This window comes from Epinephelus fuscoguttatus, linkage group LG3, assembly GCF_011397635.1.
Source record: "Epinephelus fuscoguttatus linkage group LG3, E.fuscoguttatus.final_Chr_v1".
NCBI classification, from domain to species: domain Eukaryota; kingdom Metazoa; phylum Chordata; class Actinopteri; order Perciformes; family Serranidae; genus Epinephelus; species Epinephelus fuscoguttatus.
The window spans coordinates 13,821,721-13,840,069 of record NC_064754.1 but is presented as its reverse complement, the minus strand read 5'-3'; the positions used below and the strand labels follow the sequence as shown (position 1 = coordinate 13,840,069).

Genomic DNA, 18,349 nt, shown 5'->3' with positions numbered 1-18,349 from the left:
TTGTTATTACATTACTCAACTGAAGTCCTTTTTAAGTAAGCAAGCACTTTGTTCTTTTTAATATAGTAAGCGTGTTAATAATAAACAACATTTGATTTTCACATGCAATGATTTCATCTAATATCTTAAAATTTTTAATGTGGGCATGTCTACCACATTGTCGTTTCTAATGCAACCACTAGAGGGAGCCAAAGTCAAACTTTCTGACACAAATTTCAACCCATTATACAAACCAGTCCTGCTCCAGCTGGTGGTGGGAGCAGCAGGGGAGATTTGTTTATCTCCTGGGCCAAAGTAACTTTGGGGTTAACCCTCTTCACTTTACCAGCAGCTGGAAAGCAGTGAAGCAGCAGCCTTTATTAACAGAAAAACTGTGACTTACACTGAGCATTTACTGCTAAGCTGGCCACTTTGCTGATGCTCTGCTGCCTTCAGCAGAGCATCAAGAATTGATTGGAAAAAAATATTATATTACTAATTACTAATGTTTTTCTTCATTTTCATTTATAAATCTTGTAGGTAGCTTTAATCAAATTGTGTGCAGAACTGAAATAGCCTGAAGTTTATGGCTGTCAACTGTCAGATTCCCAGTCATACCCAGTTTATGTAATTCCAAGACTGTTTGTTTAGAGACTCCAGTGTGCAGAAATATTTAAATACACCACAATAGGTGCATCAGATGGCACGTTGTAGCCTAATGTGTTTTAATGTTGAAAATACATTTATTTATCATGTAAATACATCTAATTGGTATTGTCAGTGATATAAGTCAGTAAGGAAACTGTTGGACTTGATCTCATATAAGGGTCACCTTATATGAGAGTTATCATATTATTATACCAGAGTTGTAACAGTAAATGTCATTACAGACTACTCATGGTCTCCGTTGTGCTGCAATCTAGTCCTCATACCACAAAGAGAATACAGTAGAATGAGGGAGTTGTGGTGGGGTCAAACACACCGAACTTTCCTCAGGAGACTGCTGTTTGTATCCCCTGTGAAGCACAAAGTCAGCTTGAGTGTTTTTTAACCACCAACTTACTGGTGTATGTCCGGTGACATAGTCGTCAGGTGACATAGTTGTCAGATCATTTCTGTAAACCTAACTATGTTTCCTATGACAACAGAAGTTTATTTTGAAGGCACTGTAAAACGTAATGAACGGAAATTGACACAGAGACTGACATGTCCAAAAGTGATGCTGGAGGGGTCCCAGATAGTAGTCAACTCAAGGGGTAATGCGCCCTCTAGTCATCAAATCCTCTGTACAGTCTCACTCATTTCAGCCATGTGCACAGGATATGCCCCACCAACAGACAGCACACCACCAAACAATGGACTCTCTGCTGACACCAGGTGGATCCAGGCATCAAATGTGCCTTTTTTTTTTCAGTTCAGAACTTTCTGACAGCTCAGAGCACCTGGCCTCATAGGAGGAGAACCTCGGTTTTGTCACTGTTGAGTTTTAGGAGATTTGAAGAAAACCAGGATTTGATTTCCTGTAAACAGTCACAGAGGGAGGAGGGCAGGAAGGTGGAGGTGGGCTTGGTGGAAAGGTAGAGCTGAGCGTTGTTCGCGTGACAGTGGAAATGGATTTATGGAATATATGACCAAGAGGGAGGAAATAGATGATAAACAGAATGGGACTGAGAACAGAGCCTTGGGGAACACCTGAGGAGAGGGGAGATGGTTGGGATGTAAAGGTTTTCAACTGAATGAACTGATTGCAGCCAGAGAGATAGGATTTGAACCAGTTCAGGGGTGTGTCAGATATACCAATTGATGCTAGCCTGTCGAGGAGGATGGTGTGGGAGATGGTGTCGAAGGCTGCACCCAGGTCAAGGAGGATGAGGATGGGGATGGTTAATAGTCCGGAGTCAGCTGCCATCAGGAGATCGTTGATGATTTTTAGGAGAGCTGTCTCTGTGCTGTGATGTGAGCGGAAAACAGACTGGAACTGTTCATAAAGGTTTATAACAGACTGTTGTTAGATAGGAGCTGTTGGCACTTCTTGATGAATCTGGTAAATTTCCCCCCTGGAAGAAAAAACAAATAAGGGTTGTGAGTGGCATCAAGACTTTAAAAGAGTTCTTTCTACTGATAAATTTATCTGATCTGGTCATGTACTGTCTTTTTGACAGTCAAACTATCTAAGCTATGTAAGAGATATGTGACAGATGCAAGTTAATAGGCTGATTCGAGATGAGCCAGCCTCCGCAGGTTCGATCACCAGTGATCACCGCACAATGCATGCTGGTTAGTTTTGTGTCCAACTTCATCCTGACTTGCTCTGACATCATATAGAAGTGGACAATGATAATCTTGCGGCTGCGTTTTTTAAAGCTAGGTGCTGCAGTTGCATACAAAGTCTACTGTATATTAACATTGGACTGTTTTAATTAAAGTATTTAGCATCACAGAGACTTGTGGTCGGTGGGATGTGAGGATTCTTAAAATAACATCTGTAGAAATGTAAATCCCGGACTATCCCTGACTACATCTGACTGATATGATGCTGATTTACATGAGAATTCATGTAAATGGAGGTTGAACCACAGATATAATGTACAGATCAAAACAACTGGAGACTGAGAACAAACTGATCTATGAGTCTGATAATATTTTAATAAACCAACATATCAGACAGGATGTGAGTGTTTCTGTGACTTCCTGTACGGACTGAAGGCTGCTGGAAACTGTCGGGAAACTGTCCAACTGCATTGCAGCTTTTTGTCACCGCCCCCCGCTGCAGCCGCCTGCACTTGTTCACTTTCCAGGCCTAGTTCATCTCAAATGAGCCTAATATTTACCTTTTGCTTTACTATATGATGCTGCTGGTTAGTTAGCAGGTAAATTGTTTGTCCTGGTTAATTGAGCTGACTCTTAAGTGAAGATAGACATGTCAGGTAAGAGATGTGAGACGCCATGTTTAAACCTTCACAAATATACTTGGTGGGAGGGTAACTATGCAAACACTGCTGACAACAGCATTGCCTGGAAACAGGGGACATAATTTCCATCACACATTACCTGTGGGAGTGTTTGCAGACCAACCTGACTGCGTCTGTCTTCAGAAATGCTCACTGAATCTGCAAAGAAACAAAGCTGAAGTTAAATGTTAAGTTGCAATGAAGTGAAATGTAATTTATACAGCAGCACATTTGAAATCGAGGCTGACAAAGTGCTTCACAGGTACAAAAACATTTTGAGTGCAAGTGACTCGTGTGAACAGGAGTTTTTGAAGTTGGTCCAGTACTGTGAGAAAGGGCTGCAGACGGCAGTGGCAAAACAGGCAACGGAGGAACCACTCGGGGCAGGTGCGCCTTGTCATATTCACGTCCACTAAAAGTGTTTCTTTTGGCCACTGACAGGCTCAGCTTGTTAACACAAGGACCCCTTGTTAGCAACCATCTTTTTTAAGACAAGTAAAGCTTCAAAATTTTTCTAGTGGGGTATTAACTGACATACTTTATGTCGTAGAACAAAACATGAACGTCTCTTTTGCCTGTGTTAACCACCGACTTTTTTTTTCAGACATCAAACTAAACTCTTTGAAGTTTGTAAAGGAAACCACAAGTGCTAAAACCCTAACTGGTTTCTGCACTTTAGGACTCCTTCCTGCACCACTCTATTCAACAGTGACTGATGTTCATGTCTCCATTGTGACTCTACCTGTAAAGCACAGGTAGAGCACAAGAAAGCGACACTAGTGATCATATAACATCCTGAAGCAAAGACACACAAATCTGATGGCACTCGACACAAATGCGTGTGTGTGTGTGTGTGTGTGTACTTTGTGTATTCAAAGCTTTTAAAATGTGTTTGTAATCAAGCCAAACATAAAGCTTTTAACTAAAGCTTAGACTCCCACAGTCGTCGTTCTCTCTTTCAAGGAATGTGAAGTTTGGATTGGACCTAATCCTAACAGGACATTTCTATGTACATTTATTTACTAAGGAAACAAATTAAAGAATAAATGCTCTGACAACCACAGAGCATAACCTCATAAAAGACCAGATCATTAATTAAACTACAATTATTGGTTATTTAATCAAAGTTTGTGGCTTTAAAAATGACATAATAAATGTGGTTAATATTTGTCCTACTTCCTGTATGATTCTGGAGCCATTTACACATGTCACTTTAAATTTCTCCGTAAGTATGCCATTTAAGACTTAATTTTTCCTAAGCTCAGGGATTTACTTATGGGTGTTGCACAGAATCCCTTACAAGGTTTCCTTAGTTAAGTAAAAATGTTGAGGCATTTACTGCATTTAAAGAGATTTTACAGTGGTAAAATACTACAGTTTCCATGACAACCATTTGTTTGCTTGTGCTCAAGCTTGTGATACCTAAAGTATTTTGTGCAATGCTGTAACTAACTTTATGGGGTTCCTTAAGTATGAGACTAAGATACGAAGAAAATCTTACTCTTAGTAACATGCAATTATAGAACTCACCTGATTCAGGCTGTGTCTCACTGGAAGTCATGAGGTAGTGAGGTGGTGTGCTGTATCCAGCCGTGCTGCTGCATGTTGCCTGACTTGTAGCTGTATTCAAACATACAGTACATCCTTACTGATATGCCACTGCTTTAAGGCTGTTGTGTCATTCTACTTCATATAAAGTAGGCACTGTACAAATAAACGTTATTTTATTTGACCTACATTTATTGTAATTAGTAACAAGGTTAAACTGGAACATTCAATAGTAATAATAATGACATTATAATAATAATATTAATAACAACAACAACAACAAAAATAATGATAAAAAGGGCAACATAGCAGTGTGTCAGAGACCACAAATAACTGGCTAAACTTACATTCTGCAGCAGCTTCTCTGGGCTTCTTGTTCAAATATGTTCTCAGTGCACCTGGACGGATGTAGAATAGATTTACCTATTACTGTACAGTACAAGCAAAACATGTAGCTGCAGCAGACAGACTACTACTTGCACCAGTGACGTGTTCATCATAACGTAAATTATTATCTAGTTGTGATTATGCATTACTAAAATAAAAGAGATTAGATAGTCACACATTAGTTTTACAGTTGTCACTATTTGTTATCGAATTTCAGCACAATATCTAATGTGCTCAGTAAGAGGAGGAGCACTAAGCAGCCAGTAGTTAACCAGATAAAAACAGCAATAAACCAGCTGAGCAGCTTAACTCAATCCTTGACAGCGATCACATTATCAACAGTAGCATTATTAGGCAACTTTGCTTTATTTCAACTTCGCAAGCTGCTAGCTCGTACACATTAAAAGTCCACAGCATTTTTTAATGTTATAAAAGACGACATACTTCGATACTGGGACCTCCGCCTCCTCTTTCCTCTGTTTTCTGTATGTCGCACCTGAGGGCTTGGAGGTCTTTTCATGATGATAACCCAATAATTTGAGAAAATATGACCTCTTGTTGTCAGTCACAACCGCTACCTAACTGAGATGTGCACACATAACTCGTGTGTCACACAGTGACGTGACTAAGCATGGTGCAGGACAGGTCAAATAATGACAAACAACAGGGGGGTTGTTGTTGTTTACTTTTTCTTTATATGTTCTTTTTTTCCAAGACAGAGCATGAGGAAAGGGTGCCAGTCAGAGCTGCAAATTATTACTAGTATTTATTCTATTTTATTCATTCTTTTTTTTTTTTTTTTTTTTTTTTTTTTTTTGAGGGCTTGCAGCTGTGACCCCAGCATGTGGTGCTCTCGGCGGATTTTTGTTGTCTTGTTTGCTTGTTTTATTTGTTAATAAATCCCATGGATTTGAGTGTTTTAAAGATGTCTTATGTGGTTATTTTATGGTCAGTGGTGGAGTTTTGTTCATCCCATAAGACAGCCCAAGGGCGGGACGTAACACTCATTTAAAAAAAAATCCAAACTACCCCTTTAAGTTTTTCAATGGCATTTGTTCAACCCAGTGATGTCATGCGAACACAGTTTAATCTCTCAGCTCAATTTACATTCATAACCACAGTATAATGTGTTTGACAAACAAGCAGTGAGATAAAAATAAACGAACAAACAAAAAACAAATACCTGCCTTGTGTTTGTTTGATTGTCCTCTTGTTTTTGTCGAGACACTTCCACGTGATGACAAATAGAAGAATTACAGCCAACACGATGGGAATTACAATTCCAATCACATCTGTCAAACAAAACACCCAACATCAATAAAATACACTAAACATGTACAGATGCCAAGAGCCTTTAAAATATGATATTTTATGTTAACGTTAGTCTTACATTGTCTTGTGTTCATGTTGCTCCTGCTGTCTGTGTTGTTTTGGTCACTGCAGAGTGTTGTAATGTCGACTGGACGAGTCTTGTTTTCAGCAGGATTGGTTGCAACACATCTGTAAGAGAAGCTGAAATCCTGGCTGTGCACAGTCAGAGGCAAAGAGAGAACGGAGCCGGTCTGGTTCAGTATTTCCTCGTCTTTGTACCACGACAGTGTCGCCTCCTCAGCTTTCTTCACAAAACACAGCAAGGTGCAGCCATCAGCGCTCACACTCAGTGTGCTCACAGCAGGAGTTGGTACAGACTCTGGAGAATAAAGTTACAGAGATTAAAAACTAGACAATATGATATTTAGAAGTCCTAAACTACACTTCTACTTTCTGTTCATAAATGATACTCGTAGAGTGCCGTGTAGGTCATCATTAGCAACCTGTGCTTCTACCCTGCCGGTCTGCACTGATACTAGAGGAGTGGTAACAACTGCAGCAATTCCACTGCTGGAATTTTTAAAATTTCAGACGTCATATGCCATCAAAGAGGGAGAGGACAGAGAGACAGGCAGAAAGAGCACACATCTCTGCCCTTCCATGTGCCTACATGGAAAGCCTAAGGCAGGGAGAGACCCCCCGGGAACAGAACAGAGCAGCATCAGTGACAAACGGAAATGACATTGATAAGTCAGACACTGCATGAAAAGGAGGAGCTGGGGTGGAGGCGGGTTGCAAAGCAGCTTGCAGAAGAAGCAGCAAGTGTAGGCAGGCCAGAGCAGTTTAAATAGGGCGCCCTGAATGAGATTTGCCAATTGGATGCATAGAAATGAATCATGTGATTAATCAGCTGACTCAGAAACGAAAGGAGGGATAAGGGCTGTGATGTAGGGGCAAGGGATGTATTGGGATTGGGTCCAAATCAACTGGAGTAACTGCTGAGGTCACAATGGGGCTAGGATGCTGAAATGTTACCTCCAACACATTGTACAGTTTACTGGCAAAGGAAATGTAACTTACCATACACTGTGAGTTTATATGATGCAGTGAAAACGTTTCCTTTTTTAGAGTCAATATTATAAATCCCTGAGTCGTTCCTCTGCAGGCCAGTGATTGTAAAGAGTCCAGTGTCGCTCTCCCAAAGAAGTCTGTCTTTGTAAAGTTCCTCATATACTTCAATATTCTTATTTTCCACCATAGCTAAGATTATTCTTCCAAATGTAACAAACCCCCGCACCATCACAGGGTCAGGTAAAGTAATGGATCCCCCTTCAGTGCCTGTCAGGTACTTCTTCACGTCCTCAGTAAGAGATGGGTTAATTGCTGTAAAAAAAAAAAAGAGATGCAGTCAGTACAGATGTACAATGTGAATCCACTGACCGAGCAAGTTCACTATATCTATTACAGCCTTAGAAAACACTGTAGCCATGTGTATGAAATCCTTTACAGTGACTTACTGTCCTTGCTGTGTGCCACATTTTTATGATTAATATGATAATAAGTTGTCATTTCCACAGAGATCATTGGGGAACCATCTCCTTCTGATACTGGTTGTTACAAACTAAACATTTACAATTAATGCATCTTAGATACATTTAAAAACAGTACACAAGTTAAACCTTTCTGGACAAGATAAAAATGGTAGCAAATGAGCCAGGTGGCCAAAAACACAACAACAAATGAATGATCATGCTGCTCCGTGTCTGCTCTGTGTCAGTGTTGCTTTTCTACCATCATACAATGTGTTACTGCATGTTCAACTGTGAACTGGGCGGCACGGAAGTGCAGTGGTTAGCAGTGGTTAGCAGCACTGTAGCCTCACAGCAAGATGGTTCCTGGTTCAAACCCTCTGCACAAATAGGACAAACAGTGACATACATACATATGAAAGTAAATTAAGTGGCTGTGAGGGTAACTAGCTATCCAGTGGATCTCTTCCACTTGTTTTTATTAATATCTTTAAAGTGAAAAGTTTTAATATGTGATTATTCTCCTGTCTGGCGTTCTACTCTTACTTTAAATATCTGGGATATAAGTGGGAGTAATAGTGCCGTCCAGGGGCCCAAGTGGGACCCAAAAGGTTAGATGGATAGAAAAGTAGGAAAGAGCAAAGGAAGGTAGAAGTAAGGAGCACAGGGAAGGCAGAGCCAAGGAGAGGCGTCTGTGCCAACTGAACTATCCCCTGTGGGACTGGGCTGTACACCCTACCTCATTCTGATGAGGGAAGAGAGGGAAGAAGAGAGAAGAAACTAACAGGGGAAAAATATACTTAACTTTGATCGAGGTGGAATTTACCTGGTCGATTGTTTTCCTACTATACTACTAAGCTGTTTACATGTCTAATGAAAGTAAGTATTCCACTAATATGACCGTTTACATGCAGCCGTGCATACTACGTTCACGATGTGCCCTAACATGTCGTTTTTTTCAAAAGTGTCCTACGGGTTTGACTTGTTGGACTGTGTGAGCATGCTCTCTCTTTTGTGCCTTCATGTGATGTTTACACATTTTGAAAAACCTGTTGATATTCAAGTCTTTCAAAATGTTTAAGAGTAGGTGTGCTTCACCTTATGACCAGAAATTAAACAATTAAGCAAACTGTTTGTGAGTTGGTTTGTGTACAATGTATCCATGACAACGCACAGACCTGAGAAAACAGGCAAGAGGCCAAACTGCCGTAAAAACCCCAGCTGAGACCCATTATCCAAATGTGCTGTATACATGCTCAACTAATGCTCCTAAAACCTGACTAATACCGGTATATCCAAGATGTCTTAATTAGAAAATGCTTAATTTGACTTCCATCCATTTTCATTCGCTTATTCAGGGCTTATTCACTTCCTAATCAGATGCCCGAACCACCTCAACTGACCCCTTTCGACGCAAAGGAGCAGCGGCTCTACTCTGAGCTCCCTCCAGATGTCTGAGCTCCTTACCCTATCTCTGAGGCTGAGCCCAGCAACCCCATGGCCTAATTCGTAAAATTCAAACGGAATATGCTGTTAACATGGCCAGCATCAAATTCAGAATATTGTCATTTTTGGAATAATAGTGTGCATGTAAATGTTGTCACTGCACACAGTGGTTCAAACAGAGCTAATCAGTATATTACTGACAACACCTGTGAATTATTTTTCTTACTCATACCTGCCCTCTCTCTGACCCAAGTCAATGATGTTGTAGATCATTTCTGTTGGAAATTACAAATATTATTGACGCCACTGCTCACACAAAGTTCAAAGGTAAAAGTAGTCTGATAAAAAGAAAACACCTTGGAGAAATGCCACACTGGTAAAACATCAAGAAGATGAAGGCAGGTGGTAAAAAACAAGTCTCCTGGTTCACTGTAAGTTTATAATGTATGATTTAAAAGTCCAACACAGTCCTCCATCTTGGACATAATTACAAAAAACAACAATAATATACATGCCTTATTTGCTTGTGCTGACTGACTGACTAACCTTCTTGTGTCAGTTTTTACCAAAATCTATCCACAAAGTCGAGCAGTGAATTTGCATCTGTCTTGAAAAACAAAATTCAGAAGATTAGACACACTATCAGTACCTAGGCCTACATTGTTGTTTGTATTAAACAAAGTAGCACAATTAATTAATTCAGTTTAAAATGCTAAACATAGAAAAGCTGAAACTAGAGATTTTCTGGCATTTCTTCTTGATGAAGGTTTTTAGCAATTAATTGAGGATCGAATAGGTTTTTTGAAGAATAACTACTGTAATCCATGAATTGACCTATTGTTTCAGTTCCATGCAAGACGGACAAGAAAACTGAGTGGGACTTTCAGGCACAGTGCTCAACTGGTATAAATCCTGTTTAAAAAAATAGCTACTACTATGTGTTGATCTGAGTAATGTCAAATGAAATGTGGAGTTCCCCAGGGCTCCATTCTCGGGTCTCCTCTGTTCCACAACAACATGCTCCAGCTAGTTCAGATTATGGGAAACAATAAAACATTTTACTATAACAATGCAGATGATACATATGTCGATACCACTGAATGAAGGCATGGAACAAATCAAAGTTTTCTGTTGGAAAAAAAAGATAAAACTGAAATGTTTTTGAAGCCAGAACAAAATGGCATTGTATGTTTCTGCAAACCAAGAATACATTATATCTGTACATCATACAATCATATCAACATTCATATATTAATAAAGTATATGTGCTGACTTTGTCATCGGGAGGAGAAGGGGATGGTGGATGGCATAGGCAACACGGCAAGCTGCAGACCATTGTTTGAAGCCAACAAACAACAAAACTGGTTGTTTTTAGTGAGTCATTAATGTGTTTCCAGCGGCTTTTTAGGCACCGCATGTGGATGTTTTTTAGAGATCTGTCACTGCGTTTCCATCTGGGATTGTGCCAACAAAAGCGGGTATTTTGATCCAAAACATAATCTTCTCCCAACCATTACTATTTGTTTTTTGTGCCTAAACCTAACTGTACCCTAACCATAGCATTTTTAAAGTTTCAACATATCTGCTAATAACATACTAACACGCAACTTTAACATCTCTGTGGTTTGCATAAATGTACAATGCCAACATTCTTCTGCCAACTGGGTTGTATGAACCATCCAGACCTCTCAGATGGTCTGAGACAGGTCGGCTTACTCTCTCTGGCGTCAAAACTAAACATGAAACAAAAAGCAGCTGTTAGTTTTTTTTAGCTTTAGGCACCATGTTTCTGGCACAAACTCATGCCCAAAATTCTGCCCAAAACGTTTTGGTTTGCCACTGTTGGTTGTTACATTTAATTTCAAGCTATTTATTCATATTTCTCACTACCCTTTTAAAGTTTTATTCTTCTGTTTTTACCATAAAAATCCAATCAATAGGCCTATGTACCTTCTTAAAAATGATCTACTGTTTCTTTATCGTCTTTATGCCTTTCTGCGTCTAGCATAAAGCACCTAGATTGCCTTTAGAGGTGCCATATTAATGAACTTAAGTAACAAAACATATTTACTTTTACTTACTTCTTCCATGTAGTTACAGGCTCTCTCGACAAAGTCCGAGTGTTGCATTTTATGCACTGTAAACTCTTTGATGAGGCAGTTTTGTCATAATGCTCTCAGACTCTGAACAATCACCCACAGATTTTCATCGTAATATTTACAAACTGCTTTTGAACTCTGAATATTTTGGAGAAAAACAGTCCGCCTGCAGCCCACACACAACCAATGAGTGACAAACAAAAGTCTAGAATGTTTCAAATGTAGTTTTTTTTGTAGTTTTACTACTTGTTTTGTTTTGTTTTTTGTTTGTATTTTAACCCTGTATTGTGTCTCGATTTGTATCTTTAGAACTTTTTGTTCGTGCATAAAACGCAAGCTCTTAGGAGCAGAAATCAGAAAAGTCAGGTAAGGCGTGATGTGCAAGTACATCATAGTTAGATAGGCAACTTACCTATAGAAATGAAAGTGATTATCACCCGTACTTCCATCGCAGAGTTTAATGAAGACAGGCAGGTCCCGCTTAAACTTGCAGCATCTAGAACGAGTCAAAGGAAAACAACCATACTGCAGTGGGTATGCACTCACACACAAGGACATAGGTTTTTTTTTTTTCACATTGAGAAGGTGGGTCCTCGGCCAGAAAAATTTTGAGCATCAAACACTGTGGTCAAAATGTCTCCTTTGCTATTTTGATGCTTTTATGTAACAGCCAGCTCTATATAACATTCATATTTGTGTAGTTAGTGTTCTCACAGCCAACTTAAAGCTCCACTTAGAGTTTTCCACAGATGGAACCATAGGCGTTAAAAGGTCAAAACATATGGTCTGCATGTCATGTGAGAAAGTGACAAAAGTCTGTTCTCTGTGGTCGGTCTCTATGGAACTGAAAGTACGTTGTCGTGGGTCGATGATGTCTCTTGTGATGTCTCTGGTGTGCTTTGAGTCATGTTAGTCGGCCTGTGGTTTACAGAGAGTTTGCAGAGAATAGCTCTGAGGTAAACAAAAGTTTATTTATATATTTATTTATATGATATTTACGTTTTGTTCAGCAAGGTGATCTTCAAAGATGAGCACTGTTGTATTTTAAGCGTAATTGTAATCGCCATAAGTAAAAAGCTAAACTACACCACGTTCGCATGTCTTCAATGTCGCCACCAGATCAAGGGTGTAAAGCCACGTTTGGCCTGATGAAGCTCTGTTGTCAAATTTAGCCACTTGTTGCAATCGCTATTTTTAAAGACAAGGGGAACCAGATGTACTCCGTCTTTTAGGCAAGGAAATTATAAAAGAAGGAAAGGACATGATGTTAGTGACAGATTTCAAATTTTGCATTGGAGCCAGAGTGTGGTGCCGATCCCCTTCTTCTTCTGTTATTAGAGCCATAACTTGTTTGGAGACAAAATAACAACGAAAATGAACATGCATTGAGATTAAAAAAAACGTCAGTGAACATCATGTAGTGTGGGTTTTTTGATCTGGTGGAAACATTTTTCAGTCAAAGGTGAAAGAGCACAGATATGATGGGACTATAGTGGGAGTGGTTCCAGTCTGGTTGCAATGAAGAGGAATTCCAGAGACCCCGTCTGGCTGGCACTGGGGTCTCTGGCATTCCTCTTCAGTGGTTCCATCCATACCTGTCTGACCGTTCTCAGTTCATCCAAGGACAAACTACCAGATCATCACCCTCACCACTCACTCACAGTGTTCCACAAGGTTCTGTCCTGTGTCCCCTACTCTTTATCATCTATATCCTGATGGCTGTTTGGTCCTCACTTCAACTGAAGTTAAAAGTCTCTGCGTTATTTTGGACAACACCCTTTCATTCACATCCCACATCAATAACATCTCACGCACAGCCTTTCGTCATCTCTGCAATATCTCCAGACTTTGCCCGTCCCTCACCCAGCACTCCACTGAGGTCCTCATAAATGCTCTGGTGGTCACTTCTCTCCTGGATCACTGTAACTCCCTCCTCACTGGCTTACCACATAAACTCATTCACCGTCTACAATCCATCCAGAACTCTGCTGCCAGAATCATCACTCGTACCAAGTCCTCGGATCACATCACACCAGTCCTCATTCAACTCCAATGGCTCCCTGCTGTCCAACAACGGATACATTACAAGCTCCTCCTGTTAACATTCAAAGTTCTCCATAACCAGGCTCCCCCATATCTCTCTAATATGTTACACCTTTACATCCCAACCCATTCACTCCGTTCCTCATCTGCTGCTCTGCTTTCTACATCTCCATTCACACTCAGTTCAATGGGTGCTCAGGCTTTCAGCTGCTCAGCACCTAGACTCTGGAACTCACTCCCACTACACATCCACATTCTGGACTCTACTGACACCTTCAAGTCCCACCTCAAAACACACCTTTTTAAAATTTCCTACTCCCTATACTCTGTCCCCCAACTGATTTATCCTCCTTACCTATTAATTTAGCCACATTGTATTTTCTATGTATTTCTATATGTATCTCTTGTGCTACTGTATTTTATGTCTATTTTTGCTATTGTTTTTATCTGTAAGGTGACCTTGGGTGTTGTGAAAGGCACCAACAAAAAAAAGCATCATTATTATTATTATTAATGCTAAATCTGAACGCTGTCAATGACGTCATGTGCTTTCCTTCTTTCAAACTTTCCTTGGTTTTAGGATTCATTCCTGCATCACTCTGTTAGCAAATGTAATCATAAACATAACTAAACTTGACAAATTTACATTATTATTATTACTGCCAGTTCTGGTTTTATGATGTGGTGTCGCCATACCTCATCAGAAGTCATTGCTCAACAGCTATGGGTAGGTATACGCACTGTATTCAAGTAAGTTTCAGTTAACAAGGTCAGTCTCTTTTTTTTTGGCAGGTTTTGCCTTTTATTGTTATGACAGCTCAGATAGACAGGAAATATGGGAGAGAGGGCGATGACATGGAGCAAAGGGCCATGAGCTGCATTGGGGCAGCCTATAGGTTGAACTAGAGGTCACCAAACAAGTTTGCTCTTTAAACTGACACACTGGTAGCCTTTGAGCAGCACTATATATTCAATTATTGATTTCTCTTTCTGTAGCTGGCTAACTTTTTATTAAAAAAAATTAATTCTATATTTTAAAATTTAGTGCTACTCATTTTTATCTATGGGTCATTCTTCAACTACGGTCGAATTTGTGTCCTTTGCAGGAATAATAGATACAAAACACATTTCTTGATTTTTTATTTTTGGCACAGTTACTTGACACCAAGAGGAACATACAAAAATTAATTTAAAGGTCAAGTGTTATTTTTACTGCATAAACCATGGTTTTATATGTATGGATTGTGCTATATCTCCTTTGTCCCTGGGTCAGATTTTTGACATTCAGTCCCTCTTACTATTGAATTACATTTTGATTTAAAAACTAACTTTACAGACAAATGGTACATAAATACCTATTTTAATGAAACATACCATGTGTTGTAAGATACAGTAGTATTAAATGTCTTTTTTTTATAAAAAGAACACCTGTCCCTTGGGATCACTGTCATTTCCATCACACACCACAAAATGTAACTTTAGGGAGCTTTGTTTTAAGGTCTGTACACTTGTAACCATGGTAACAGTCACTCACAGGAGAGCACATGGCAGGAGAGCAGAGCTAGCTCCCTGGAAGAATATGAAAGCTGAAAAAAATCAAGGTAAATATTTCCCAAACAAAGAATATGTTTATTGATTGTCATTTCCAAACAGCTCATATTTTCTTTGAATTTACAAATAATGATTAAAATAACATTTTATATTGTGTATTTTGTGTATATTTAATGCTAGCTTTAAAACAGAGATTAGCATGCTAATACAACATGAGATTTTTGAAAAAATGTGACACATTGTCATTTCCACAACAGTCATTTCCATCACTTTGTTCATTGTGATGGAAATGACGTGTTGTGATGGAAATGACAATGATGGTGTTATGAATGCTTTTTATTTGGCTTATATCAAGTTAATATAATATTAACTTAAATAATCACACAAAACACTTGATCACCTAATGCATATTGTGTACATAAACTACAAGAATAGAATAGATACTTAAATGTGACACCTGTTCTTTTAGGATGGCACAAAAGACCACAGCAGAGAGATCGAAGGCATACAGAGAAAGACTTAAATCAGATCCAGTTAAATACCATGAGTTTCTAAAAAGAGACAGAGAAGGATACTTGAAAAAAAAAGAGCAAGGGGTTGTCAAATCTGTGACAGAAATGACACACAGAGAGAAAAGAAAAGTTCAAAGACAGTGGAGAACTTCTGAACAAAACAGATGCAAGAAGTTGAAAAGACTAGCTGCAGTTGAGAATTTTATGGCTCGATCAACACCCCACAGTCACCAGAAGACATGGTTGTTCACCCAGAATATGTCTCACCTACCAACTCCAGCTCCACTGACCCACCGAAACACCTCACCTTCCTGCACATAATAACTGTGCACAGAGAAGAGGGAGGAAAAGGGTTGCAAAGACTAGGGCAAAGGTCTACAGAGACCTTTATGCAACTACTGTGAAGCTTGATGATGCTTTGCGGAAGGTGGAGAAATACAAGAAAAGATGTGACAGACTTAAGAAGAAAATAGAAATGGCCAACTCACCAAAGCTCAAAACCAAACAACAGATGAAGCAAAGAACAACAGATTTAAGAAGAACTCTTTTGTTTCAGAACACAATTATTTCACAGATAAAAAAAGAAATATCAAAATATGCACACTGCTAAAGACCGGCAAGTGATCTCTAAAGTTGTGGCTGGTAAGCTCCTGAAGAAATACCGCCTGCTCGGCTTTGCCAGAAAGGAGTTTGGGTTCTCACCTAAGCTGATGAAAACAAACAAAACAAGGGCTACCAAACTCCAGTACACCCGAAGAATTCAATGCAACAAAATCAGCAAGGAAGTGGAGAAAAAAATAATATCTTTCCTGGAGCAAAATTGATTTTGCAGAAAACTATCTGTGTAAATATGGAAATGAGATCCAAGCAGTCCATTTTGGTGATTCCCATTAACAAGCCACTCTCCATATAGGTGTGGCCCACACCAAAACTGGGGTGATATCTCTCTGTTCTATTAGTTCATCAATGCGCCACGACCCATCAGCCATCTGGGCTCATCTCAACACCGTACTCCCATACCTTAAAACACTGAACCCAGATGTAACCACACTGCATGTTATCAGTGATGGGCCTACCACCCAGTATAGGTCCAAGAAAAACTTTTTTTTGAGCAAAATCCCCTTTCAGATGGGATTTAAAGGACCACGTGGAACTTCCTGGAGGCAGGACATGGCAAAGGCCCAGCTGATGGGATTGGTGCAGCTGTTAAAAGGCAGGCTGACTCACTAGTGGCAAACGGCATTGATCTTCCGAATGGAAGGGTGCTGTATGAGCAACTTTCAAAACAGCCATCTACTGTGAAACTGATGTATGTCACTGAGAAGGAGATTGAGGAAATGGATAGTCTCCTTCCTGATGCCCTGCAGACTATCTGGGGCACAATGCAGATAGATCAGGTAAAATCTTTTCACCACATCCACATCATTTTTTTTTAAGAAAAGGTGTTTTTTAATGGGTGTAAATCATTCATGTTAATTCATGTCTTGTGGTGTAATTTCAATACCATGTGCTTCTCTAGATTGTCTCTGCAAGACCAGGAGAGATATCTTGGCGTATTCTAAGCTGCTTCTGCTCAGAACCCCATCTTTGCAAATGTTTTGGTCCTCAGACAGTATACACGGAGGCTGGCGCTGAGAATCCTGCATCCACAAGCACATCTGTCACAACAGCTCAGTCCATTGCAGACATTCATGAAGGACTGATTGGAAAATGGTGTGTGGTCACTTATGATGGGGATCCTTATCCAGGCATCATACAAGATGTTGGCTCTGACAGCTGTGCTCTGGTGAAAACCATGAGTCATGTTGGCAGAAACAGGTTTTTCTGGCCAATGAGAGAGGACGTGATCTGGTATCAACCTAAAGATGTTGTCAGACTGGTACCAGAGCCTCAGCAAGTGACAAAGAGGCACGTGATGTTGGATCCCACAGTTTGGGCAGAAATATGTTCTGCTCTTGACTATGACGGATAAAGGCAAAGTACATATGCAAGTCTGACAGTTTGTGAGTTAATTGGCTATATACATATGCATAACAACTACAAAATACGTATGTTGAAAAGTTTGATTTAGCATAGTTAAACATTCATTTAATGTTGGTATTGGAGAGAGCATTAGTTTAAAAAATGCATATGATAAAAAGTGCAAGGCAGCTAGCACACAGGTTTTACAGCAATCACATGACATTTTATGACTATGAATTTTTCTATTGTGTGCTAGAACTGTAACAAGTTTTACAGGGATGATAGGAGCTGGTAAGGCTACCAGCTTGGCATGGCCCAGCATGGACTGCGACAGCTCAAAATGAGAGGGGAGTAAGGTCCAACAATGTGAGGACATACTGTGTACTGTAAGAGTCAGGTTGTGTTAAATGATATGTTTGGATTAGAAAGCCTTTGTCAGTTTCAAATCGTTACTGTTTCAACATTTTTAGGATGGAAAAACCTATGGTCTGAATTTGATTGCCATGAAATGAAGTATTGTAGTTTTGTGTGTAGGTTTTAACACATAGAGAGCAGGGAAGGAGCAATTGTCTACCATCTAAATGTGCATTAATAAAATGTTACAATGTTAAGACTGATGTTACTTTGTTTTAATAATAAAAGTGAACTTTGTTCAGCAATGTTGGTTGTCACATGTCATTTCCAACACGTGCTGTCTTTTCCACCACGCAATGTCATTTCCATCACATCACACATTTGTAAATAAAATTTATAAAAATAACACAGTCACACTAATAATATTTTGTAGTTTTGAAAATTATGCAGCTATGGCTGCAATTCATATCTGGGATTGGAAAACTCATGTTTGTGTCATGAAAGAACTTAATTGAAAGAATTCAGTAAAACAGTTTAAAGGTGTTTGTCATCTTAACAATGGAAAAATATTGTCCTTACAATCCTGAAAATAAATATATTTATATATTTGGGATCATTTATGTGTGAAATTTCATGAAAACATGAGTTCTGTAAATAATTTTGTTTGTAAAACACAT

General features: G+C 39.3%; 1 protein-coding gene across 2 annotated transcripts; it reads right to left on the bottom strand.

The window, feature by feature from the left end:
• Nucleotides 1-60: 60 nt before the first annotated feature.
• Nucleotides 61-11,750, bottom strand: LOC125885128 (CD48 antigen-like). 2 transcript variants are annotated; one of them, XM_049570607.1, is made up of 8 exons: nucleotides 11,663-11,750; nucleotides 7,257-7,559; nucleotides 6,256-6,555; nucleotides 6,053-6,157; nucleotides 4,826-4,876; nucleotides 4,461-4,550; nucleotides 3,031-3,089; nucleotides 61-2,036 (listed from the first exon to the last, which is right to left on the bottom strand). In XM_049570607.1, the coding sequence occupies exons 1-8, from the start codon at nucleotides 11,697-11,699 to the stop codon at nucleotides 1,962-1,964; spliced, it is 1,020 nt and encodes a 339-aa protein (XP_049426564.1). In that variant the 5' UTR covers nucleotides 11,700-11,750; the 3' UTR covers nucleotides 61-1,961. The 2 variants fall into 2 exon arrangements, 1 of the variants encoding a protein (XP_049426564.1); XR_007448818.1 differs by having other exon boundaries at nucleotides 1,977-2,036; nucleotides 6,049-6,157.
• Between the last annotated feature and the right edge of the window lie 6,599 nt (nucleotides 11,751-18,349).